This window comes from Balaenoptera ricei, chromosome 1, assembly GCF_028023285.1.
Source record: "Balaenoptera ricei isolate mBalRic1 chromosome 1, mBalRic1.hap2, whole genome shotgun sequence".
NCBI classification, from domain to species: Eukaryota; Metazoa; Chordata; class Mammalia; order Artiodactyla; family Balaenopteridae; genus Balaenoptera; species Balaenoptera ricei.
This window is the reverse complement of record NC_082639.1, coordinates 171,000,623-171,026,817: the sequence shown is the minus strand read 5'-3', so window position 1 is coordinate 171,026,817 and position 26,195 is coordinate 171,000,623. Positions and strand designations below refer to the sequence as shown.

At 50.7% G+C, this 26,195-nt stretch overlaps 1 protein-coding gene across 6 annotated transcripts in view; it reads left to right on the top strand.

The window, feature by feature from the left end:
- Positions 1-26,195, top strand: part of CNIH3 (cornichon family AMPA receptor auxiliary protein 3) — a 277,164-nt gene that overhangs the window by 145,364 nt on the left and 105,605 nt on the right. Inside the window, exon 1 of one of the 6 annotated variants that reach the window (XM_059941805.1) lies at positions 227-1,170. The exons of the other annotated variants lie outside the window; for them this stretch is intronic. Within the exon in view, the coding sequence (XP_059797788.1) occupies positions 1,090-1,170 (81 nt within the window). The 5' untranslated portion in view covers positions 227-1,089. Of the gene's footprint in view, positions 1-226; positions 1,171-26,195 lie in introns of those variants that run through there. 6 annotated transcript variants of the gene reach the window in all.

Genomic DNA, 26,195 nt, shown 5'->3' with positions numbered 1-26,195 from the left:
CCTGCCCCGCCTACGCCGCTGGCTTCAAGTTTCCTCGGAGAGGCCGGCTCGCGCAACCGCAGCGGCGGTGGCGACCGGGATCCTGGCTGCGCTTGGCCGCCCACCTTTCCCCAGTCTCCGCCCGCCGGGGAGAGCGTGCTCGGCGGAGCGGGAGCCGAGGGTGGGGCGCCGAGAGGGAGGGGATCCCCGGCTGCGCGTCTTCAGTTCTCGCAGGGGCGCAGGCGGCGGCAGCAGCAGGTGGAGCGAGCTTCCGCGGCGAGCAGCTCTTGGCCTGAGATCCACTCCAGCTGCCCGGGCGGGAGCAGGCCCGCTGGGCTGGAGCCCGTGCCCGGCCCGGTCCACCCCCTAGTTTCCGGGGAACTTGTATTACCGAGGCCGGTGGGCCGGGGGCCGCAGCAGAGGCCGGGGCCGGGCGCGCCCAAGAGCGCAGGGCAGCCCTGGAAGCCGCGTCCGGGGCGCAGGACCAAGGGGACCGGCTCTTCCCGGCTACCTAAAGACCTGTTCTCCGGGGAGGGAGCCGCTGCCGGCTCTAGGACTTGGGAGCAGCTCGGCGTCCGCCCGGGCACCTCGCTGGACGCTCTCGGTTGGCGCCTGGCTGGCGCGGGAGAGTCCCGAGCGGCGCTCTCGGCTCTCCTGTGCGGCTTAGGCGCGGAAGGCAGGGGGCTCTTCCCTGGGATTCCGGGGCCACGGGAGCTGTTCACGCGGTCCTCCGTGGAGTCTTCGCAACCCTCGCCGTGTTGTCTCGAGAAGCTCGCTGGTTGACGCCAATCTGCAGGAGTTCTCTACTGATTTGGTTTCTTCCTCGATTTGGGGACAGTTCCCGCCAACGACGCCCGACGCACCTATTTTCGCTAACAAGCTGGAGTCGCGGGTCGCCAGAGCCTGCGGGAATCCTGTCCCTGTTCGCGGACTCTCAAGGCTCTTTCCGCGTGTCTTACCTCCTCCTAGCCACTGGCCTCGAGGGGAGGGTGCAGACCTGGCTCTTTTTCCTCCCCTTTTGAGGGAGTGCGGTCTTTGACGGGGACATCGGCTTCCTAGGCGCTGCTTTGTGTGTGGTGGGGCTGGAGTGCGGACGGTCCCCGGCCGGCCATGGCCTTCACTTTCGCTGCTTTCTGCTACATGCTGTCGCTGGTGCTGTGCGCTGCGCTCATCTTTTTCGCCATCTGGCACGTGAGTAACCTGCAGCGGCTTCTAACTCTTCTCTTTCGCCCCCTAACGCGCCCCTGGCCACCTCCTTCCCCAGGTTCCCGAAGATGCCACCTCACTTTATCCACATTGCGAGTGTGGACGGATGGGAGGCCGGCTGCGGCGCACCCGAGGTTAGACCCTCTGCCGCTCCGTTGTCCCGGGGCGGGAGACGGTTCGCGGCAATCCTGAGGCCGGGAGCGCCTTCGGTGCCCTGGCTACTGGCTGTAGGCGGAGGGACCGCTGGTTTCCGGGGCAGAGCACCCTTGCCAGGGCCTGGTCTTGTGTCCCAGACCCCGGGGATTAGCGTCCACAGCCCCATCTACCCCCTTACTTCCCCGGCCCCCTCCTCTGCTGCCCGCGGGAGGCGAAGGAGAAGCGCCACCGTCGGCCTGGCAATTAGTCAAGTAACTATAACAACTAAACATTTAAAATGTCAGCATCTGTGGTGGGTTGCATTTAGACATGATTGGAGACAAAGTGGAGACACGACGGGAGCGCCTTGTAAGAGGAAGTAGGGAGAGGCCGGGCCCGGGGAGCAGAGTGGACGGGAACCAGGTGATGGGGGTCGGCAAGGAAGGCTGCGGGCGGCGAGGACGAGAGAAAAGCGAGGAGGAGGCAAGGGAGACTGGGGAAAGACGGGCGTGAGTGAGGCTGTGCAGGGTGGTCACGTAGAGAGAGGCGGAGGAGGGCGAGTTTCCTCCTTTGCCTTCCTAGGGTCCGAAACAACCAAGTCCCGAAAGACTTTGCAGGTGGCGCATCTCCGCTTGGTCAGGTCCGCAGCATCTCCAGGGGGCACAAACTTGCGTGCTGCCCTTCCTGGGGCTACACCAGGTTGAGGGCAGTCGTGGCGAGTCCTGGTTCTGCAGGTGTGGTGTGGGAATAGTGGACAGAGTGCTTCTGAACAGAAGGAGGAAGAGAGGGAGAGAGGAGTGAGGAATGCTGGTTCTCTCATAACGGCAGCACAACATTGGCCAAGTCAGTTGAACTCCCAGAACTTGGTCCTCTGAGGTTGTTTAAGCTCCCTGGACTCACCCTCAGAAGTTTGGTGGGAAGAATGGTTAAGGTCACATGTTTTAGAAGGAGCAGCACCTCAGTGCATCTTCCTGCCCAGCAAGTCAGGTGGCAGGGAAGGGTCCCAAGATGAAATTCTGGAGGCATGGTGCTGGTGAGCCTCAGAGAGCACGCATGCAGTGGGCGATGACCCGGAATGAAGACCAGAAGAAAATTGCGTGGTGGGTGAGATGCCGGTGTTTTGTACAAATGGTTTCTAGAGTGAGAGGGTTTATCTTAAAATAGAACTAAGCAGCTCGAGCAGCTCCTGTTACAAGGCTCTCTGACAGGGAGGAGCGGGAACCCCGGGAGGAGGAAGACTTCTAATTGTGTCACCTTAGGGAAGACGCTTAGGGAAGACATCTCAAAAGTGAGAAAGTTGACCTGGATGATCTCCAAGCCTCCCCTGAGGTCTAAGATGGTGTAAGTCTGTGAATCAGTTGCCTTAGGAATCTAGGGGTGAGAGAGAAGGAATTCAGACATGGGAATTTCGGGACTGATCAAAAATCCTGCGAGTGAGGAGTGATGGGATTTTGCACCGTCTCTTCCTCTGCACGGGAAGGCTGGGTCTAATCTACAGTGGAGAACTGAGACTTGAAGTTGTTGACAGTTGTTAAGGGAAAACAAAACTTTTCCTAACTTAGAATGAACAGGGGGTGCAGAATAGATCATGCCCAAACAGTGCAGCAGACCTCTACTAATGTGTTTGAAAGGAGCTTTCTGTGCTTCTTTGGATTTGGTGAGGTGTTTGCCATGTAGAAGGCTAACTACCTCTCTTTCTCAGAAATACTTCATTTGCTGTTTCTTTATGTTTTTGCCTTGGCCAGAGAGTGGCAGGTACCAGAGAGCTCCATCAAACTGTCAGGCTTGGAGTTCTCTGAATTAGCCCTTGAAGCCAAGCAGGTAACCAGAAAAAATAATTTTCTCTCACTCGAGAAGATAATAAATAATTCAAGAGCCGGTTAATTAAAGGGATGGTTTGTGCAGCTGGTTGACTAATAGACATTGGACTCAAAATCAGGCATTGCTATGATCCCATGTTGGCCTCTACTCTTCAGGTTTCCAACACTCACCCCCTTGTCTAGGGGTAGCTGAATGCAGTCAGATTCCAAGTCTGGGTCAGGTCCTGACCTCATTCCTGACCTGGCAAGATTCCAGTTTCTAATGATGAAAAGAATTTGTGCTCTTTGAATTCAAATTATGGTAACAACTCCTAAGTCTCAGCCCCTTTTCCTTTCCTAGTCTTTTCTGTCTCCCTCTGTCCAAATCAAACATCCCAGAGCTCTACTGCGTTGCTTTGGTTGCTGAACATTGAAAGGGGAAATCTGAGACACATGGACACAATCTGTGTACACATTGTATGTGTGGGTGTTGGTTATAGGCGGGTAATTATTTCAACCAAAATTTATGTTAGTCTGTGTTAGACTCTGTGTTTGCTTTCTTTTCAGCTTATATTCCTTGTATATTTCTTGATCTGATGAACCATATTGATTGCTTACTCTATATTGACATCCCAAATAGTGAATTGGGCACTTAACCGTATATAGCAGTTAAAAGACCCACCCCACTGCCATGTCTGGGTTGTAAGATAAGAGGTTAGCACTTTTTCTTATTTAATGGTACACACCTACTTAGGGATAGTAAGAGTAGTTACTATTTATTGAGTGTCTGTAGTAGGCCAGTCTTAGGCATTTACAGAGGACCCCTCAGATGTACCTCCAACTGTTTACCTGCCTCTTCTTCCCACTGGAGGTCTGGAAACAAGGATGGATGTGGCTGGCTGTAGCACAACATTTCTTTCCAGTCTTGTTTTTTACTTTGAAAATTTATCTGCATTTGTTTTCAAATGAGAAGATTTCAAATTACCAATTTATTTTATATGAGCCACAGTCTTTGAGTACATTTGTCACATTTGGAAGATGCAGAATAAAACCGAGGGTTTTGGTTTTTTGTTGTGTGTGTGTGTGGCTTTTCATACCATCAGGCACATGGCTCCTTACTGCCCAGGCAGCCTTTTCATCCTCACAGCTAACATTTTACAGATGAAGAAACTGTATCAGAGAGGTTATGAAACTTGCCCAAGGTTGCACAGCTGGTATGTATTAGATCTGAGATTTTAGCTGAGTCTGAGACTCTTATGCCCGTGTCCTTTTTTTTAACCCTAGTCACTGCCTTTGGATTGTTTAACTTTGATAATAGTGAATAATGTTTCTATCCAAAGGATTACCTTTTTCTGTATAAATGAAATATTTGGAGTTGGAATTTCTGATTGGAGTTGAAACAAGAAGATGACACCAAACGTACTATATATCCTTTTTAAAAAGAGGAAATTCTGTTTCATTTTTTAAAAAATTATTTTTCTGCTTATAAAATTCTACAGGTTCATTGCCCCAGATTTTGAAAGTACGGGGACATAGTAAAGGAACAAAATCACTACTAATCTTATCATCCAGAAGAGATTTGGGTGTCTCTTTTTCCAAATATTGTGTATGCGTCTATCTTAAAAAATTGCATACTGGATGTTTAGAAGGAGAAAAAAAGTGTTCTAAAGGGTTTCAGATGTGAAGTGATACCTGCTTCCAGCCAATATAAAATGAACAGTGTTTATTAGTAAGAGCCCTCTCAGCTCCAGCTTGGTTAAGCCTGTTTGCAGACTGTCTCTTTTATATAAAGACAGATGAAACCATTCTTTGGAAAGATCAAAGATTCATACCAGTTATTTCAGGTTAAAAAAATTTTTTTTTATATATCTAGAGTCACTTTTTAAAACTCTTGAGTTTTGACAACATACAAATAAAATTAATTCCCAATAATATTTCGTTGGATTCCCAGCAGCATTTGCTACTGGAGAGTTTTAACGGGGCCCTGACAGATGATAAGTAGTACGTACTGAGGGACAGTTTTGCTAGGTGAAATGTCTTTATGGTTGATCCTCTCAGCCAGTTCCAGCCTGTCAGAGATTCAGTCATAGGGAACTGAGTAAACCTCTCAGTTTCTCTGATTATCCATCTGGAAACAAAAAATGGGTTTACATAAAATGATAGGATGCCTGGGGCTGACGATAGCCTGTCCCTTCAGGACCCTACTTTGGCCTATTCACATGATGCTGAGCTCTTAGCCATGTCTTACCTGGTCTCCACTTTGTGTTCTGTCTGAGGCATCCCCATACCCCCCTGCCACGCACCCGGTATCTCACTTTGAGATGTGACGTTTGCACCTCCTGCCCCCCGATTCCCCTCCTCTCTGGTGCCTCCACCTCTTTCTCCACGGCCTCATAGCTAGCACGGGAGGATACTCCACGAGAGCAGGGACCCTTTCTGCCCACCATGCTTTCTCCGGAGGCTGGAACTGTGCCTGCCATGTAGAAGGGGCTCGGTAAATCCTCATACAACTTAATGATGAGGCTGGCAAATACTCTTAATTTGGCGTAGAAAGAGAGGCAAACAGGAGACATTCTTACATATGCTAAAATACAGCCAAAATATAAAACACTAAAAGAGATATCTAAACCAAGATTAAGCTTTTAGACTCTCATAGAGCCACCAACATTTCTGTGCGAAGCGTCGGAGGCATTTAACGACTTGGTTGGGACAATCCCTGCTACAGGGCACGGGGATTACAGACTAAGGGTGGGATCTCAGGATATCTCGTGGGACAATGTCCACATCAGTTTGGTGTTGGGGGGGGCCTGTCATGGAGCGGTGTCTACCTACCCCTGCCGTCAGTCTCCCACTCTTCCCGTCTCACAGCCCCAACTCCATAGGTAGACTCTATTGCCTCCTGGAAATGTGCATTTTATTCCTCTTTCCAAAAGGAAAGACTTCTACCCTCTTGGATCTAAATTCTGTACAGTTTTTTTCAGTCTCGCTCACATCTCACCATCATCAACTCTGCTCACTCCAAGCCTCCCACAGACTCCCGAGACAGCTCACGTGGCTCACTTGCTCTTGTGCACGTATGACCTTGCATGAGTACGCACTTTCACATGTGTGTGCCTGGGCTCACTACGTGCAGGAGGAGCAGATGGAGGGCAGGGCCCTTACCTGCCCACGTTATGCATTTGCAGAATTTAGGAGGACACAGTGACCACGTGGGGAGTGCGTGGCTGGTGGTTCTCAGACTGGCCGTGGAAGGAGGAGTGAACATCCCATCTTTGGTAGCCTCGTTTGGCTTGGGAACTCAGAACTCACCCTTCAGAGAAAAGAGGGAGCCTGTGCTCTGGGCTGTGGGAGCAGTGCCTGGGAACTGGCCCGGCTGGGTGGCTGGCTGTCCGGCTGGGCGCTGTGGGTGCTGGGTGCCCTGGCAGCTGCTCCTACCGTCTGCTCCGAGCCTCGACTCGGAAGGGAGAGTCAGCGCAGTACAGCCTCCGGGATGCAGCGGCCAGGGCCAGGGCCGGGTACCACTGTCAGAGACAACGGCTTCGCCCTCCGGGGCTGGCCACCACCACAGGCCTCGGCACTCCTGTCTGTGACGGGGCGCTGAGAACAGAACCTTCATCACCACCTGACTCCGAGGCCATTGTCATAAATGAACAAGTCCATTGCTCTAGCTAAAGGGTTTGTAAGGGCCTCAGTTACATACAGGCCTGGAGAGACAGAGGTTGTGCAGGCGCTAATTCAGTGTGTGTTGAATTGGACCGGGTGTTCCTGTCCAGTCTCCATCAGTTAATTACTCTAGCCCAGGTCGAGACTCAGGCTGCCTGGTCAAGCGGTCTGTTTTCTCTAGTTCTATCCTGTTTCTACCTTTTGCTCAACCTTCTCTGTGTTTCCCTGGTTACCTGAGAGAGAAAGTGATTTCACCTAGCCCCGCAGTTTCTACTTTGGGCTCTCTCTGGCTCCTCTAGTTTTTCAGATTGATTAAAAAAAATTTTTTTAATTGGGTAAAGTAGACATAACATGAAATTGACCATTTTAACTCAGTTGTAAGCGTATGGGTCAGTGGTATTAAGTACATTCACATGGTCGTGCAGCCATCACTACCATCCATCTCTAGAACTTTCTCATCATCCCAAACTAAAACTCCATATCCATCAAACAATAACTCCTCATTCCCCCTTCCCCTCAGCCCCTGGCAACCACCTTTCTACTTTCCGTCTTTAGGAATTTGACTATTCTATGTACCTTATATAAGTGGATTTATACAGTATTTGTCCTTTATGTCTGGCTTATTTTACTTAGCATAACGTCCTCATTGTTCATCCATGTTGTAGCATGTGACAGCAATTCATTACTTTTTCAGGTTGAAAATATTCCGTTGTATGTATGTACCACATTTTGTTTATCCATTCATCTGTTGGTTCCACCTTTTGGCTGTTTTTGTGTGAATAGTGCTGCTGTGAACATGGGTGTGCAAATATCTCTTTGATACCCTGTTTTTCATTTTTTTGGTGTATATACCCACAAGTGGAAATGCAGGATCAAATAGTAATTCTGTGTTTAATTTTTTGTGGCTCCTCTGATTTTACAAGCAGGAACTCTCTTGGTCCCTGGTCTTTGCTGCACCAACTCTGCCCTTTCTTGACCCTCTGGCCCCTGTGCATTGCTTCTCTCTGTGTTCCTCTAGGATGGACCGACAGCAGGGCCCCAAACATCCCATGTTTATTTGCTTGCTTAAATATCTGGTCTGTTGTGCTGCATCACTCTGGAATCCTCAGGTGTTTTAGGTGAATAAAATAGTTACAGAATCTCTCTTCAAGTCTTAGCATTGGGTCCTAGCTGTCAGAAGTTATAAATGCTCCTTAAACAGATTTTACCGGAGACATATCTTGGGGTTTGCCATCATCCCTTGACCACAGTCATTTCTTCCAAGGGATTTCATCAGGAAGAGCTAGCAGTGCTTTCCAAGATTTTAGGCCTGAGAATGTTTTGGGTGTGTGAGCACTGACAAATGCACCTGACATTGAGAACAAAGGGATCTTGTGCAAAAATGTGTTGTTGTTCTTCATTTAAACCATTGCATTTCTGCTCTTGAATCAATGGGAGGCCCAAAGGCCCAGCACTTCATTTGGTGGCTCCCAGGGAGGGGGACCAGGCAACCTTACCTGGGCCGCAGAGGAGCCAAAGACTCAAGTTCATTTTTGCCCCTAAGCTGGGGACTGCTGGGGCATGGAAAATGCAGCAGGTTTCAGCTCACTGGGAGACAATTTGGAGGATGGCTTCATTTCCTAGTCTCTTTAAGCTGCCTTGGGTCACAAAAGTGGTTTTAAAAGACAAACCAGATTTGTAAAAATGTCATTCACACACACGTGCACACAATTAACACCACAACGAAAAATACTCCCCAGCAATGCAAATCGCACACTTTCCTGGCCATAAATTTTGGGAGGATGGAATTTGCTTTTCTCTGTCTCTCTGGAGTCAGGGTGGGTGTAGGAGGTGGGGCATACCTGTGTGTCCATTTGCAGTCCACACGGTCTGGGTTGAATGCCTTAGTGGGAGCAGTTAACTACGCCCACGTACCCAACCAGTGTCTGCTTCCCATCACCCAGAGGCTCGGGGCCAAGGGCCCCCACCTGTGTCTGCATAGTCTGCCCTTGAGTACAACCAACACCTGGGACTACTGGTGAGCTGAGGTCGTATTTCTGTGATGCCGTCTGGCCAGATGGAGCCATGACCTCTTGTCCTTTGCAGCATCTGTAAAAACTGTAGGTATGTACTCAGGACATGTTTCCAACTGAATGACACACCGATTACTTTTCTCTGGATGCCTTTCCTTTCTAGCGAGGAAGAAACTGCAGGCCAGGCCACTGTGAATCCAAGGTTCATCCCCCTCTCTCCGTTCCTCAGCTTCCCCGTTCACGTTCTTTTCCGCTTTTGGCTTCCCATTTGTATTGTTTCCTTCCCTGGCCAGCGGCCTGCACCCAGAGCTCAGCTCGCCGGCTGGCATCTGTGGTTGTTGGTGAGTCCCTGGCATTAGGGATCCCAGGCCTTGACTGCTCTCTCTCCTTCCTTCCTTCTTCCCTTTTTCTACTGCTTCCTTTTCTTCCTTTTCCTCTGCATATATCTTAGCTCTGCCAGAGGCCACACAATATTACTTAGCTCAGCTGGAGGGCCTGAGCCCTGGGAAGTTGGCTGACACCACCTCCCTCCTCCAAGGCATCTAGAACTGTGGGCTGATATTTCCAGAACATTAGTTTTAGGTATCTTTTCTGTTTTTGTGTTCACATGGTCCATTTTGATGATGGAATAAAGCTCTCCTGCTGAGGAAAAATGCAGGGGAGGAGAGCAGAGTCTTGGAGCTGACTTCCTTTTTTTTTTTTTTTCCTCCTTATTGGCAACTGATTCATGAACCCTAAAAAAAGGAGTTGATAACAACATAGCCAGCTAACGATAGCAGCCCAGATGGTTCCCTATATAATAGAGACATTTGTATCTTGGATAAAAAAAATATTTAAATGTGTTCTGTGAACCTTATGAGAAAAGGAATTAGCAACAACTGCATTCAAGGGCTGTAGGTATGGAAATAGCCAAAGGATTCTAGTCCCCCTGAATGCAAAAGTGAAGAAATGGAAACTGGGAGGTGTAAGGCTGAGATATGGGGGAATCCAGCGCGGGGAAGATGGGTTTTGAACACATGGCACTGCTCTTGTCTGTCGGCCTGAGGTAACCCACCCTCGGGTGTGTCAGGGGAGAGGGGTCCGATCTGGTCATGTGTGTGTGGACATGGAGCTACGTGTCCGGCCTGTGCCCACCCAGGCGTACTGCCCTCTGGGGAGGTTTCACAGCAGTTGTAGGCAGACCAGGGCCAAAGGGAACAGATTTGTGCCAACGGTCTCTAAATTTTACATTGAACAGATATACAGATGCTGCTTCCCTTCTACCTTTCTCCGTTCACTGGGAGATGGTACAGGCCCAGTGAATCCCATGGGCCTGCCTGAAATCTTCATAGAACTTCTATTCTCATTGTCCTATATCCTAAGCGGGCCATCGGGTGGGGCTTGGACATTCTTGAGAGGCGTTCTGAATTGCGGTGGCATCAAGCTCACGTTGGCCACTTTGGAGGATGGAGGGGGAGGTGATTCGTAACAGTCGCTGAACTGGAGTGTGTGAGGGGCGGTGCGTGGGGAAAGCCGGCCTCGTAGAGCACGTGGAGTCCTTATCTGGAGTGAGGAACAGCGACCAGATGCTGAGGAGCGTAAAGCCACTTCATCGTTTACCGGACTGTGACTTATCCCGGGATAATTTTTCTCGGAGGTTCTGGAGAGGGATGAGGAAATTGAGCTGAGACCCGCCAAGCGTATGTGCTGACGGGAGAAAAATGACTGGAGAAAAATGTGTTTGGGCTTGGCATCCTTTTCTCTCGTTGGTTGGCAGTTTTAGAACCAAAAGGCCTGCCCTAGAAAGGGGCCGGCAGCTAATGAGGCCGATGTTGCTGCTGAGTGGTGCTCTCAGCAAGCTGCTCTGGGCTTAGACAAGTCCCTGCGTCTCCCTGGGCCTTTTGCTTTCGTGTGTGTAAAATGAAGGTGCTGAGCAAAGTGACCCCTAAGCGCCTGTCCAGCTCCGGAATTCTGTGGTTCTTGCATCGCCTGCTACATGCATCTCATCCAGTGCTTGCTGCGTGCATCTTGTATTTCTCTTCCTTTTCTCTTGTCATAGTTTTTCTTCTCCAGTGGCCTCCCTGGGCATTCGGTGTCAGATTTCTATGTAGGGAATGTATTAACAATTTTTTTTTTTCGAAAAGACACCAATTGTACTTGAACATTTGTTACTTTTTTAAAATAATTAATTAATGTATTTATTTATTTTTGGCTGTGTTGGGTCTTTGTTTCTGTGCGAGGGCTTTCTCTAGTTGCGGCGAGCGGGGGCCACTCTTCGTCGCAGTGCGCGGGCCTCTCACTATCGCGGCCTCTCTTGTTGCGGAGCACAGGCTCCAGACGCGCAGGCTCAGTAGTTGTGGCTCACGGGCCCAGTTGCTCCGCAGCATGTGGGATCTTCCCAGACCAGGGCTCGAACCCGTGTCCCCTGCTTTAGCAGGCAGATTCTCAACCACTGCACCACCAGGGAAGCCCAGGGAATGTATTGATTAAGGTTCTTAGAAATCAGTGCAGGCCACCTTAATCAAAGAAGGAATTATGGAAATGGAATTGGAGTGCTCCTAGAAGGATGGAAAGCCTGGGAGACAAGACTTGCAGCAACAGGGTAACCTTGAGTTTGATCGCTGCCCACTCTGTCTTCTGTCCCTGATTCTCCTTCTAAGGATGGAGAGTCTTACGGGCTGAGCCTGGGTCAGTGCCCCCTGTGGGTTGCACCGAGTGGTGAGTAGAAGTAAGACAGGCATCTCCAGGCCTCCCCAGTGGAAAGACAGGCCCCTGGGTTTACCCTCCCACCAGGACTGTGCTCAAAGGGAGAGAGGTAATTCTCCAGAGGAAATCAGACCAGTGTAGGAAGGGGGCACAGATGTTGAGTGACCAAAAAAATGACACATGTTCACTACTTGAGCTCTTCAGTTTAACTGTCACCTCCCCTGTAATCAGAGAAAGCAAAATTTTCTCTAAAGCGAAGGTTAACTTGTTACCACAGGCCCTGCGATGTGTTTTCCCAAGGGAGTTGCCGAAAAAGCTCTTATTTATCTTCATTCTCAGCTTGATGAGGAGCAGCTGTGCTCCGGCCAGGAGGATGGACTTACTGGACTCGTGGTCCTGAACGTGTTTCCCCCACTTGAGTGTTGACTGCCCACTGCCCTTTGTAAAGTCTCCGTCTTCTCATCCTTAAAACATTCCATGAGACAAGGTGATGGAGCCTGCAGCTTTTATAGAGACCACTTGGATGACAGCTTTGCAGGAATTTAGCAAAGTGCATGCTCACCTAGAAGGAGGAACAGCAGTTGTGTGAATCAAGGATAAGAAAAATGGTGTCTTGCCAGTTTGGTGTCCTCCAGGCTATTTAGCCCCAAATCCTAGAGCATACATGATAAAGTGAAACCTAGCTCTTCCTTTTCTCCTCTTGGAAAAGCAAACCCTTACCCTCACATTCCCTCCTCTTTCTGAGAAAGTCCCCCACTGCCCTCATCTAGGCTGTGCTGAGCAGATCTGCTCAATTTCCATTCCCTGCTTCATACAGAGCCCAGGGCAGGGGGCTCCCTCCCAAGCCCTGTCTGAACCACTTAATATGCCCCACCTCTGCATTCCTACCAGGAGTCACTCTCTTATAATTAGCAAAGTTGGCGACTTCCACCACTGTACAGAGTAAGTTATTTTGCTGACTTTGACAACTGAGGCAGCATCCGTTGTCTCCCGAGGGGAGAGGTGATGTTATGGCCCAGAGCTATGCCATGTGCTGGCACCTCTGTTAAAATTAGCTCCTCCGTCGTTCCAGGGTTGTCATGAAGGAACCAAAATGAAGTGTGGTATGGCAGGATTATTAAAGCCAAGGGAGAAATGACTCTAGGACCAGCATGGTGTTTTCAAGAGGTCAGTCCCACTGAGCCACGGGGAGGCAATCGAAGTGCTGGGCCTGAGACATTGACCTTGGAGAGAGAACGCCGGCAGCACCACACAGAGAATTGGTTGCTGGAGCTGCTTCTTAGTCCAGGTAGTCCCTTAGTTTTTCAGTTTTTCCTTTCTTATATCAAAACACCAAGTGGAGTATCTTTTTCAAGAAAAAAAATCGATAAAACAAATGAAAACCCAAGCTAGCAAAGGGTCTGGGGTCCAGGCTCAGTCAGCTGTTAGGGAGCGTGGGTAGCTGTGCATTGGCCCACGGCACCCTGCCCTCTACTTCTTCTGGAAATGCGGCCGAGTTGGGTGGGTTAGCTTTACGGTTTGCTGATTTGTTTTCTTTTTATTGACTTACATTGATGACAGAGGACAGAGTCGTATAATCGTATAGTCCTGGAATCCCGACACGTAAAGCGACCTAAGATCGTCTGGTCTGTCTTCACGTCTGGAATGAGGTACTTGAACCCAGAGAGGCGAGGTCATGGCCGAGCCCAGAGCAAACCTCTAGGTTTCCAAATTCGCCTGCCAGTTGCTTCCCCCAGTCCAGAGGGGTTTCATCAGGCAACTTGTCGTGTTTTACAGCTACTGAAATAAAGAATAAAAATGGATCTCCTTGACCGTCACAGCTGTGCAGACTAAATCTTCATACTTCCCCAACAACTCACTATCGGATTTTGGTGACATTTGGTTGTTTTCTAGATAGAGCTAAAGAAAACAATGTTGATTGAATTAAGAAAAGAGGGACACGTGATATTCCGGCAATCCCCATATTTAAGATACTGCAGAGCTCTGAGGGAGATGTGCGTTAGAGGGTTGTTTTAAAATTTTCGTTTATTTAAAATACTTTATCTTTGAGAGGTGCCTTCTCCCCTTGCGGACAGAGGTTTCCGTTTGCGAGGCCCGGACACGTGGGTAGTCCAGATTCAGGGTCCTGACTCAGAACATGTGCTGTACCCGGTGCCCGTCCCCAAACCACGTGACATGTCAGTTCACCTCTCTTTGGGTTGCAGTGTCTTTAATCTTCAAACAAGTGGGTCTTTTCTTCTTCCTGGTGTCCTGACTTGGGGGTCACGTTCTTTCCTGCAGCTTTCGTGCAAGATGATTTGGTCACACATCTTCAGGGTCAGGTGTCTCACTGGCCCCCCCCACCTTGCCTTGAGAAGGTCTTTGTAAACGGTCAGTGGAGCCACACCATTCCTCCCTTTTGTCATGGTGTCTGTCCTCTGACTCAGCCTTAAAGGACACGAGGTCATAAGCTAGGCGACGGCTGGCTTGTCGCTCACCCTGTGGCTGTGTAACCACCGCCCTCTCAGCTGGGTGTGGACAGCGCTATGGCGGTGTGTCCTCCACCACTAGATTTTCAGTTGATCCCTTTGGCCAGTGAACACCTGCCCTCTGCACCCCGACTCCCAATCCCTCCCTGGTGCTCCCCTCCCTGCCAGCAGCACGTGTGACCCTTGCCTTGCAGAGGACAGTCAGATGCGCTTGTGATTTCAGTGCTTTGCAAACGGATGAATAAGAAAGACGTACAAAGCAAGTGGCATTTCGGTTTAGTATAGTGACTCCAAGATAGAAACCCTGCTTTGGAGTGAGATGGGAAGAATGCTTCGCAGTCACGTCTGGGGAGAAGGTGCCAGCCGGCTGGTGGACGAGGCAGGGCTAACCTGCGCCTTGGACCCGGGACCCGGGACCCGTGAGCATTGGCTCCGCTTCACGAGGCTTTACAGTCGCTCTGGGTGATGCTGAACCTCCTGGGAGACGGGGGGCGGTGTCTGCAGAGGATGCAAGCGAAGAGTTGAAAGCCACAGGGAGATGCTGGAGGGACACAGGATGGTGATGGGCTTCAGCCCAGCCCCTGCCTCCAGGCTGGACAGGGTCCGCCTTTCGTGGAACCTCTGCGAGGCTCCACAGCCCCCCTCTGCACTCTGCCCACCAGGGTGCTCGTCCCAACGGTCAGGTGGATTCTCTTCACCTGTTGTGGACCCTTCTTCCCTGTGTCACGTCAGGCCTGACGTTCTGAATCTGGGCTCTAGAACTCTCCTCCCGTTTGCCTTTGCTGACTTTACCAGCCTCATTCCACTGCTCTGGGCCTCACCTTCCTGCTCTGGGCCTCACCTTCCTGCTCTGTGAAAGGAGGTGTCCGGCCTAGTGATTCCCACAGCTGCCTCACCCCGAGATGTTATTTCTCAGAAGGGTAGGGGCCGGGACTTTGTATTTTTAGAAAGCTCCCAGGTGACTGGGATGTGCAGGCAGCGTTAGGAAGCTGGGGCACCGGACCAGGGATCTCCCAGACGGTCCATGGCTCTTTTGAATCTTATTCGCGAATGATCCCTTTCCAGGACACCACATTAAATAAAGTTAATCACCTTGTCATTCCTTTACTCTTAGTTTGGTTCCACATGTGTACTTCTAGCATGTGATCCTTTTATTTGCAGTTCTATTTTCTATTCATCCGTACAGTATTTCCATTTTTTCCTTCTCCAGGAAGTTTCCTATGATTTGCTTCTTACTCACTGGTTTCTCTTTTGACTCAGGGATCCCATACGCCCTCAAGGTGGTGTATCTATCTTACAACAGAGAGCAGTCCTTACTGTTTTGATGAGGAAATGTGTTCTCTTGGTTGTCTGGTCTGTGAATTTTCTCTCCCCCCTAACTAGGTGAACTCCTGACTGTTCTCCCCTCCCAGCAAGGAGCCTGGTTGTCAGTAATCAGACGCCCAGTAAACACGATTGATCTTTGACCTCTGTCTTCTACGGCAGTGGTCCCTAACCATTTTGGCACCAGGGACTGGTTTTGTGGAAGACAGTTTTTCCACGGACTGGGGCGGGTGGGGGGGATGGTTCAGGTGCTAATGCGAGCGATGGGGAGCGATGGCAAGCCGCAGATGAAGCTTCCCTCGCTCGCCCGCCGCTCACCTCCTGCTGTGCGGCCCCGTTCCTAACAGGCCGCAGACTGGTACCACTCCGTGGCCCGGGGGTTGGGGACCCCCTGTTCTATGGGACATTGACGGCGCTGCTTCACTCTCTCCTTGAAGTGGACTTTCAAATACAAGAAGCCCCTTTATCTGATGCTTTTGTGCTTCAGACCTCGGTCGGGTCCACTTGTCTCCTCCTCCCCCAACACTGCCCCAGCTTCAAGCCCAGCTGGCTTGAGTAGGAGGGGGACTGTGGGAGGTTAGCCGGAGGTAACTCCTGGCGGAGACAGTATGTCTCTTACAAAAAGCAAAGTCACTTAAGGGCTTTGCCCCCTTGACTTGGAATGCACTCTTTGTTCCAGGCCTGAGGGATGTAAAAGAGATTAGCAAAGCTATCTCAGGCCAGGAGACCCCAGGGAACTGAGAGTCCTTGTTGCTCCTTATGGCTGGGGGCTGTGCGTGCCTGGTTAAGGGAAGTTATTGTTCAGGAATGGTTGTTGCAAACTTGTTGACGTCCATGGTGGTGACTGAACTGAGACGATAAGCAATTTTATGGGCTCATTGTCGGATAATGGGTTCCTCTTCTGCCTGTGTAAGATTCAGTAGATTCTAAATAAAGCACCTTGCAACCACCAGTTGTCTTGGTCCTTCTGACCCCATACTCGTGGTGCTATTCAGTCCCTTGCCCCTCTCCGTCGGGACCTGGAAGACCCTCTGCGGTGGCTGGACCATCGCAGGGGACAGGGCGGAAAAGGAGTGACATTGGCTGCCTGCCTTGTGGCCTGCAGTTTCCTTTGGCTCTCCGTCGTGTGTGAGTGCAGGCTGGAACACCTCTGCTTGGTGACAACGGTCTTCCTACCTCACAGCCTCAGCCCACCTCTCTGGGCCCTGGTTTTCCCATCTGTAAAGTGAGGGCGTGGGCATGGTGACAGCTGAAGTCCCTTTCTGTTCTTAAGAGAGGCCCCACTCACTGCCCGGTGCCCTTAACAACAGGTGCCTGCAGAAGCGGTTGATGAGAGCTGCTTAGAAAAGTCCTTTCTTTGCAAAGGATGTTGGTGTCAAGTCTGTCTGGGGAAGCCACGTGTGCGCTCTCGTGATTCAGACTCTCGGGGCCCTTTGTGTCTCTTGGTTCCTGTGATCATCTGAATAATTTATTTCCCCTCAGCATCCCCACTGCCTTTTCCAGCTCTTCTCTGCTCATTAGTGCCTGTGCCCTGAGTGGGCAGGGCCCAGAGGGGCAAGGGAAATGAGGATGAATTGGTGGAGCGGGGGCAGCTCTGGGCCCAGGGACAAGAGGTTTGGGTGATGATGGAGGACCTCTGCCACCGTCTGCTGAGATGCCCTGTGTGTCATCACTCGAGGGATGGTGAGTGGTCGTTAAGGGGCAGGGCTGTTAGGGGTGGGCCGAAGACCACTGCTTGTCGCTTCCTAAGCAGCGGATCCAAAGGTGAAGGAAGAAGGAACACACGATTGTGAAGAGGGGTTGGAGGTGACACGTTTCCCTTGAAATAGTTGACGTTCCACAACGATTACACTGAATTATTTTACTTTGCATTTGCTATATTTGCTTCCTTGAGCAGGCAAGTGCAATTCCCCAGGGCCTCCGAGGCTTATCTTCAGTGCAATTGGGATATGAAGATGCTGCAATTAGAGTCTTCGAGGCGCGGTGTGGTGGTGACAGAGCTGCCGAGGGGAGTGGCCTGGGCTCAGCCTCGCCTGCAGACCCAGGCATCCCCCCGGGCTGACTTGAAGGGCGGCACCTGCTGCGTGGAAGGCGGTTCTAGCTCCACCTGCAGGGCAGGTCTTCAGCACCTTCGGGAGGAAGACAGAGGGGACGAGAAGGTTCCCTTCCCAGGGAATGCGCCTCCCTGCTCACCAGTCATTTCCCGGGGATGTGGCCAACATGACCACGTATGACCCAGCCGGGAGTCCCCCCTCCATCCGTCCCCAGCTGGCCTCTCTGGAGTCCTGCTTTTATTCAGCGATGCTGTCCTTTCCCAGGCACGCTGGAGACCCTGAGGGAGCTCTTCCTTGCCTCTCCATCCCCCAACCCCGTGTGCGGAGAAGCAGGGCCTTGCGGCACCTTCCAGTCTGTGCTTCCCCTTGCAGCCACCAGCCCAGCCCAGGACCCCAATTTCTCAGGCCCCGAAGGAAGCCAGGAACCACCAGCTCTGTGACTAATCAATATCATGACGTCCGAGTGGAACATTGCCGAGAGCACGGTTTCCACAGGCGTGGCCTCTGCTCCTGCAGACTGAGCTGGATTCCAGGGTCGATCTCAGTAGTGGTGCGTTTCTCAAACGAAGGACAGCCAGCTCTCAGAGGCTATGGGCCTCTCGCCACAAACACACTTCCTTTCTCCTCTGTCATGTTCTCTTTGTCGTGTTCTAGCATCTCTCTCATAGGATGGGGGATATTGGCCTCTCCCCACCTCCAACAATTCCTGAAGCTGCCAACCCCCCCCTTTCCTTCCCCATCAATAGTTAATGGAAAATAAATGGGCTGTCATTTGTGAGACTCCTGGGGCAGTGGTTTTTGATTTGTCAAGAAAGTTGAAGAAGCGGTCACATCTAAATCACTTGCATGTCACCTGAGATTAGGACCGTGAGCCATCGCGTCTTGTGCGCTCTCTTCCCCTTGCTCTGTCTCCTCCTCCGATGATGGTTAATTGATGAGAATGGAACACTGAATTGTCTTTGTAAAACCGGTGAAACCTATAGGTTCAGTTCCTCCTGCATCTTACTGTAGTTTCATTTAGGGTATCCCCTACAGGTATGCTCAAACTTGAGTATGCATGTGAATCACCGGGAAACTTTCACAAAGTTCAGATTAATTCCTGCCCTTGGGGATTCTGGCTTGGGTGGGAGGGCTGGTCATGCTCAGTTTGGGCATAGAGATTGGTTAGAGAATGATCTTTTACATGGATTGCTATTTTGTGCATGGATGGGGAGGATATTAGCTACGATGATAGCTAATATTGATTGAATACTTAGTCCACCAGGCACCGTCCTAACTAGTGACTCATTTAATCCTTACAGTATCCTCTTATGCAGATCCTGTTGTTAGCTCTAGTTTTCAGAGGAGGAAATGGAAGCATAGAAAAAGTGCCCGCAGTCACACAGGCAGTACATGGCCAAGCCAGGAGTGATTCCAGGCGGTCCGATCCCAGAGTATGGCTCCTTTCCATGCGTTACCCCACCTCTTTGCTCTGCTGTAGCTTTTGAGTAACTGTTTCAAGCTCTCTGTGCTCTGTAGGTAGAGATTTTTTTTTTTTTAAAGAGAATGATTGGTATTTCTGATTTCTCATAGTCCTAGAACTGCACGTACATGTGAGTAGCTCTGATGAAAGAAAACCCAAAGATGGTTGGGTCCTCCATCTCGAAATAGAAAGCCTGACCCCTACTCAATACTCTGTAATGACCTATACAGGAAAAGAAAGAAGAGTAGATTTATGTATATATATATAACGGAGTCACTTTGCTGTACACCTGAAACTAACACAACATTGTAAATCAACTATACTCCAATAAAAACTAAAAAAAAAAAAAAAAAGGAAGCCTGACCCTATGAGGTTGGAGATGGGGGGTTAGGCAGAAGGAGAAGTTGGGACATTGTTAGTGGACGCTGCTGTGAGTCATAAACTCTCCTACGAGAGTTCTTGTCAATGCATCTGGACACAAAAGTCAAGATGCAGCCCTTCTCCAAGACCCCCAGAGGGTCCCTATTTCTGCCTGTGTCAGCCAGCCGCGACCTGGCAGCTTGGATACATCTGCAGGCCTTCTGTGGTCCTGGTGGCTCTAGGCAGGCATTTGGAGAGTGTGCGTTTTGGTTTTAGCTCTTATATTCCTGTCCTCAAATGCATGTAGTCATTCCACAATTATCAGTTACCTACCAAGGATCCTGGGCCTCAGGAATAAGGGAGGAACAAAACACGGCCGGCCCTGAAGGAGATGATAGCCATCTACAGGAGAAAGTGCACACGGTATGAGCAATTGCCCTCTGATGTGCTGGTCGCTGCCTCCACAGAGCATCTTACTTGCAGTACCTTTTGGGTATTGGTTCCAGCCGCATCTACGTGGAGGCTCATTCCCACTTAAGGAAACTGGAGAAGATGCAATAAGATGTTAAATATAACCGCACTGGTCCTGCTTTGACCCCTGCAGGCCCGTCACCTTGATGGGAGTGACTGAGGCAGGACAGTGGGTCCAGGAGGCAGGACCAGGTGAGGCAGGAGGCCAGGCAGCCTCCGTGCTGTGGCCCCAGTGATCGTGGCACCTGGGGTGAGAATCCAGCCCAGGCGAGGCAGCTCCAGTGTCTCCAAAGCTGGGAGGTGGCTACTGGTGCCACCCTGGTGAAGCTGGTGGGGCGTTTGAACTGGGGTAGAGGCTGAGCGACCCTGGGGGCCTCTTAGACTGGACATTCTCCGTGCAGGCGGGGCCGAGTCTGCCTTGCTTTATCCATCACCCCAGCGCCTGCATGTACCAGGCACTCAACATGTGCTTGGTGACTGAATGTGTAGAAGAGACTAAGTATCTCTACTGGATAATTTCACATCCAAGGTGGTAGCTATGGAGCTAGATTACGGCATATCGGAGAGCGTGGGTTTGGACTAGATGGTGTCTGAGGGACCTTTCAGCTCTAACATGCTGCCTGGCATACAGCAGCATGCGTTTGTTGAAACAGATTCTCCAATTCTCTGGAGGGAAAAAGCATCCACATAACCCTTCCCCGTTTATCTTTGTTCTCATCCATCTTTCGTTAAGTTTCTCCTGGCTGCTGCAAGGGGGCGACTGTCCTTCATCCCACAGACACCTGACGGTTCCAAACAGCCCCGTCTTCAATTTGAGACCCAGTTTTTTCTCTAATTCGCTGTAATGCTCATCCCCTGCCACTAGGGGGGCTGAGGTCTTCCAGATCAGCCTCCAGTTCAAAGGTCTGGGAAACTGGACAGTAGGCAAAGGCCAGTCCTGAAGACTCAGCAATAGATGCGTAAGCGGCCAGGCGCCTGCACGTCTGAGCTGGGGGCGCAGGGGGATGGCGATGGCTCCTGTGCCGGCAGCCCCTGTGTGGCGGTGGCTGAGGTCTCTGTGTGGCTAAGGGAGGTGGGACTGTGTTAGAGACCCTGTGTGGGCTGTGCCCACGGGGGGTGACAGCGGCTGCCTCGCCACTCTGAGCCTTGAGCAGTATGAAGCTGCTCTCTTTCTCTGGGAGTGCTGGGCTTCTTTTATTTTAAAGGGGCAGAAATACTCAGAAGGAATCTTTCTTTCCTTTACGGAGGAAAATTGTACGGTTTACCCTCTGTGCCTCCCTGCCGTGTTTGAACCTTCCTGCTTTCTCGCCTCTCACCCCCTCTCCCCCTGCCCCACCTCTCCTTTGCTGCTTTGGTTCCTCCCTCTCCTCCTCTCTCCTGCGTTCCTCTCTTGGGTTTTGCCTTCCTTGGTGTCTGGCCATTGCTGGGTGCTGCTCTGGGTACTCAAGCCCAGCTCTAGAAGGGAAATCCAAAAAGGAGTGACCAAGAGACTCGGCGTGGCCTCGCATCCCTGGCTCCGTGCCGCTTCCGGAACTTGCCACGGAGGGTGCAAAGCCAGCAGTGCCGAGCGTTTGCAACCTGCTCTGCAATCAGGGCTGTGCAGCTCACCCGGGAACATGTGTGTGACGCGGCCTCCGTGCTCCTGATGTGCCCGTTTCCAGAGCGTGGAGGGCTAGTGAGGTTTAGGCCCCGGTCCAATTTGGGATGTTGACACACGGAGTGGGCCTAGTCTGGAGTGCTCTGCTATGGCAGCAGGTACAGCAACCATTATGGCCACCGAATGTTTACATCTATCTTAGCTTGGAAATCTAAGGAAAAGCAGATCCAAAAGCCAATCATTTCCACCACGCCACCCCCTGCGCCCACCCCCCAAATGGAGGAGTTTATGTTGTAGCGTATATATTCTCTTTCCCCAGCCATCCCTTCCCTGAAAGAGTTAATAAGGACTGAAATGACCAACCGGCAGGAAGCAGCGGGGGAGATGCGAGGAAAGGATGGACCATGTTTAATTCATGGATCAGATAATCTCTTGCCCTTGGCAATGTGCAGGATATTTTCAGCCCTGAGCTGGGCAGCCCTTTAGGGAAACGAGTTGTATTTAATTCTATTCATGTTTATTAAGCACTCGGTTGTCAGTCACTTGTGTTTGGACTTACAAGAGACATAAAGTGTAAGATAAAGGCCCAGTCCTCAGAGATCTTGGAGTCTAAGATAATAAGTATAAGATAAGGCCGCTGAGGTCTGTGATGGAGGTTCAAAGTGAGGTCACCTCTGTTTGGGGGCATCACGGAGAGGTGACATTTATATGGGCCTGAGCACTTTGGCAGATGGAGAGGAGGAGAAAGTTGGAGGGATTAGTCCAAATGGTTGGGACGCATTTGGGGAGCTCTTACGTAGTCTGGCCTGGCGTGTCCATGGAGTATGAACTTCAAGGAGGGAATGTCGAGGTGAAACAGGAGTGCCTGGGCCCGGGGACCAGGAGTGGGCAGAAGCTGGCTAAGCATTTGCTGGCAGAGACTTGGTTCTGTGTGGCCAAGGCTGTGGCAGGAAGTTCTCACCCAAGACTGAGGTGATGACAAGAACCAAAGCAGTGAGCTGGGTCAGAAACCCTAGGAGAAACTGAAGCTCAGAAACTTGGGAGACCCTAAAAGAAATGCACCATCAAGCCATGAAAAGGCTTAAAGGAAACTTGGCTGCATATTACTGTGTGGATTAAGCTAATCTGAAAAGGTCATGTACTGTGTGATTCCAACTCTATGACATTCTGGAAAAGGCAAAACTATGGAGACATAAAAGCATCAGTGGTTGCTAGGGGTTGAGGGAGGGATGAATAGGCGGAGCACAGAGGATTTTTAGGGCAGAGAAACCCTCTGTGTGATACTATAATGTGGATATACGCCTTTATACATTTGTCCAAACCCATAGAATATACAACACCAAGCGTGATCCTTAATGTAACTGCGGGCTTTGGGTGATTATGATGTGTCAGTGTAGGTTATCAACTGCGACAAATGTACCACTCTGGTGGAGGATGTTGTTAATGGGGGAAGCTGTGCATGTGTAGGGATGGGGGGTAGAGGGGGAAACCTCTGCGTCTTCCACTCAGTTTTGCCGTGAACCTAAAGCTGCTCTAACAGATCAAGTCTTAAACAACTTGGGAGAATATGTGTTAACCTCAATTCTGGAGAAGACAAAGGCTGGCATGGGGCTGAGACCCCGTGAGCCAAGAGTTTGTGGCTTGGTGGCAGAGTGGTCAACAAGAAAGCAGGTTGGATGCAAGTAGGGTGGTGGAGAGAAGAGGAGACATCCTAGGAGATGGTCAGATCATCAGCTGGTGAACCCAGATCAGTGTAATGAGCAGGGAGAGGGTCTGGGTGGGTTAGGCTGGCTTAAGTGACCAGTGGCAGGTGGATGAGAAAAGAGTTAAAAATAGATGGAGTCTCTGAGCCCCTCCTAGGGGTGCCGCTTACAGAAATGGGAGGAGCTTTTGGAGAGGTGTGTTGATGAGTTCTTTTCTGGGCATGTTGTGTTTGAGGTTTTGGAGGGCGCTGGGGAGGAAACTTCAGGTCTGGAGCTGGGGAGAGAGTGAAGCTGTCCAGCTAGGAGTTATCAGTCTAGCCATGGTCGTGGAACTTGTGGGAAGGGATGAGTTCACCAAAGGAAAGAGCATGGAGAGAGAATGTTTTCCATTCTTTTACTCATTCATCTAATGTTTGTGTAGCACCAGGAACTGTAATAGGCAATCGTCATTATTCAGAGTCATCTAGGAGCCGAGAGCACTGTTTGGGCTTGGGGAGAAGTTTGCTTATTAAGGTGATGTTGGAGCTAGCGATGCAGGGATATCTGAATTTTTTGTCACTTCTACCCTGGGATGTTTCTGAATGAGATGTGGATATAAGGAACAATAAAGCACTCTGGGAAACGAGGATTCACTTCATCACGGCTCGGGCCAGTGCTCAGGACTCCCCAGTGCAGAGAGGTGCAGCAAAGCTGCATGGGGGCCCACGGCTCATATTTAATGCCGAAATGGGAATCTCTACCTCCTCTTGGCTCAAATCCAAATTTGATCACCAGCTAGCGTCCACACCCACGGGGTGTGATGGAGAGCTAAGATGGCAGGGCGTTTGGCTCAGGAGAGAGGAACGTCTTGTGAGGGCTTAGTGAGCTTTTCGTGCACAGGGACCTTGCCCACCAGTAAGCAGGGCCTCCTCAGGTTCTGCAGTTGGGCTGGTAATTGTTCCTTCCTCAGTGGGAGGAGTAAGGAGTTTCTCAGCCCTTCTACATGCATGGGCTCCAACCACCACTACAAAACGCTCTACAAAGTGTTAGAGCAGGAAATAGCAGGCCCAGAACTGCGATTTATCCTGAGTTGTGAATAACCCACTGTCCCTCGTTCCTTGAGTTTCTTCCTTTTGGAATCCCTGCCCTCCGCAGCCAACCCGTAAGTGGTAAGGCTTCCCTTAATTATTGTGCTCACAGATTGTGGTAGAAAGATGCCCTAAAGATGTCCACGCCCCATCCTTGGAACCTGTGACTGTGTTACCTCACGTAGCAAGAGGGACTTTGCAGATGTGATTAAGTTAAGGACGCCGAGGTGGGGGAATATCTGGGTGGGCCCAGTGTCATCACAAAGGTCCTTTTAAGAGGGAGGCGGGAGGGTCAGAGTCAGAGAAGGAGATGTGATGACAGAAGCAGAGGTCAGAGGGATGCCATCGCTGGCTGAGGCCCACAGCCAGGGAATGCGGGCGGCTCTAGAAGCTGGGCGAGAGAAGGAAACAGATTTTCCCCTAGAGCCTGCAGGACTGTTGATGCTTGATTTTAGCCCCTTGTGACCCATTTTAGAATTCTGACCTGCAGGACTGTAAAATAATAAATATTTGTTGTTTTAAACCACTATGCTTGTGGTAATTTGATACAGCAGCTATAGGAAACCAATACACCAGTATATACCTGATTTCCAATATATACCTGATTTCCAATATATACCTACATATAGGTGCTCAATTTAATTTATTGGATGAGTAATTTAACTCTAAAGCCCAAGGTAGTGTTCTTGACAGTATTTTCCCGAATCTACTTGGCTTCATTTGGGTAGGTAGAAACTTGGGGGAAACTGCCCAAGCCAGGAAATCCCCAGGGGCTGCTCCTTTGTTAATTGCAAAATGATCAGTTCTCTAGTCCAGGCCACCCAACGGAGCGGAGCGTCTGCTGGGCGGCCCTGCGAGGGCTGACTTGATCGCCTCGGCTCTGTGTTACCCTTCACTGCTTCCACACTCTCCATCGCAAATCCAAATCCAGGAGATTCCCAGTGAGTTCAGAGAGCCAGGTGGAGTGATTGCTGCACGTGGACGTTGTCCTTGATGAAATCTTAGAGGTCTTGGAATTGGCAGGAATTTAGAGTGAGCAAGGTGTGACAGAGAGTGGAGTCAGATGGGCATTTGTCTCAGGAGAGAGGAACAGTGTGTAAGGGCTTGTTGAACACGTGTGCTTCCTACTCGCAAGGTGCTCATACAGGCCAGTGGCTGTTGTCTGTAATGATCTACGGAAGAGCTCTTGTGTCGGGGCGACAGCTGAAGCTCTGCTTTGCACACAACCTAAGTATCCTGAAAGAGGCGAATTCCCCAACGCTGGGCCTGGGGCCATGCTGGCCACACCCTCAACCAGCTTCTGAGGCCAAGGAGCCATTCTGGGCTGGGCTGGGGGGCTGGGGCTGGGGAGGGAGGATGGGGAGCTGGGAACGGGGTGGGGGGAGCCTCCCCCAGAGGACTTTCTGGAGTGTGGAACAGGCACTCCTTGCTTAAGTAGCGCTTTTCAATGCGATAGCTGTGTCTCAGGACCCAGACCAAGCAGGGAGGCTAATTGGACACATACTTCCAAGAAGTTGCAGAAACTAAGCAATTTGATTTTAAAAACTTGGAATTAGGCCTCTTGAGAACCACGTGTAAATTTGCACAAATAAGCGCCAGAGCCCTGTGGCCTGGCCCGGCTCCCTCGCTCCGGACGGCGCCCCTGACCCTGCTGCCCTGTGTGTAGCTCTGTTTTTGGCTCTGGGACTCTGGGCTGTCGTGTTGGCAAAATGTGGGCAGGGGTGGGCGGTAGAGGGAAGGACTGTTCCAACAGCCACAGCAAGGAGAATTCATTCAGTGCACTGGTGTGCTGTTCCTAAACAGCTTTCCATTCACAAGGTTTTAGAGGCCTTATAAACTCTCTGCTTGGAAGTAAGAAGTTAGGAGAAGATTTGTCAGAACCCAACTCCTGAGATGGTGATTGAAGAGAAAGCTCCTTGGCTGTCTGGTGGAGCCGCCATTGCTGCTGCCGGAACTCAGGCAGGGCTCCCCCAAGCTTGGTTTAAGACCTGGGCTCCCTCCTCCCGCAAAGGTGAGGAGGTAGGTACGACCCGCCTGCCTGTGTTCAGTATAGACACTGGCCTGATGGTTTCTTCTGGCCCAAGTCAGAGAGAGAGAGAGGAGGGCGGTATATCACACGCGCACACACACACACACACACACACACACACACACACACACGTCAACACTGAGTCCAGTGCAGTGGGCAGCTGCCTCTATGATGCGGTTTAT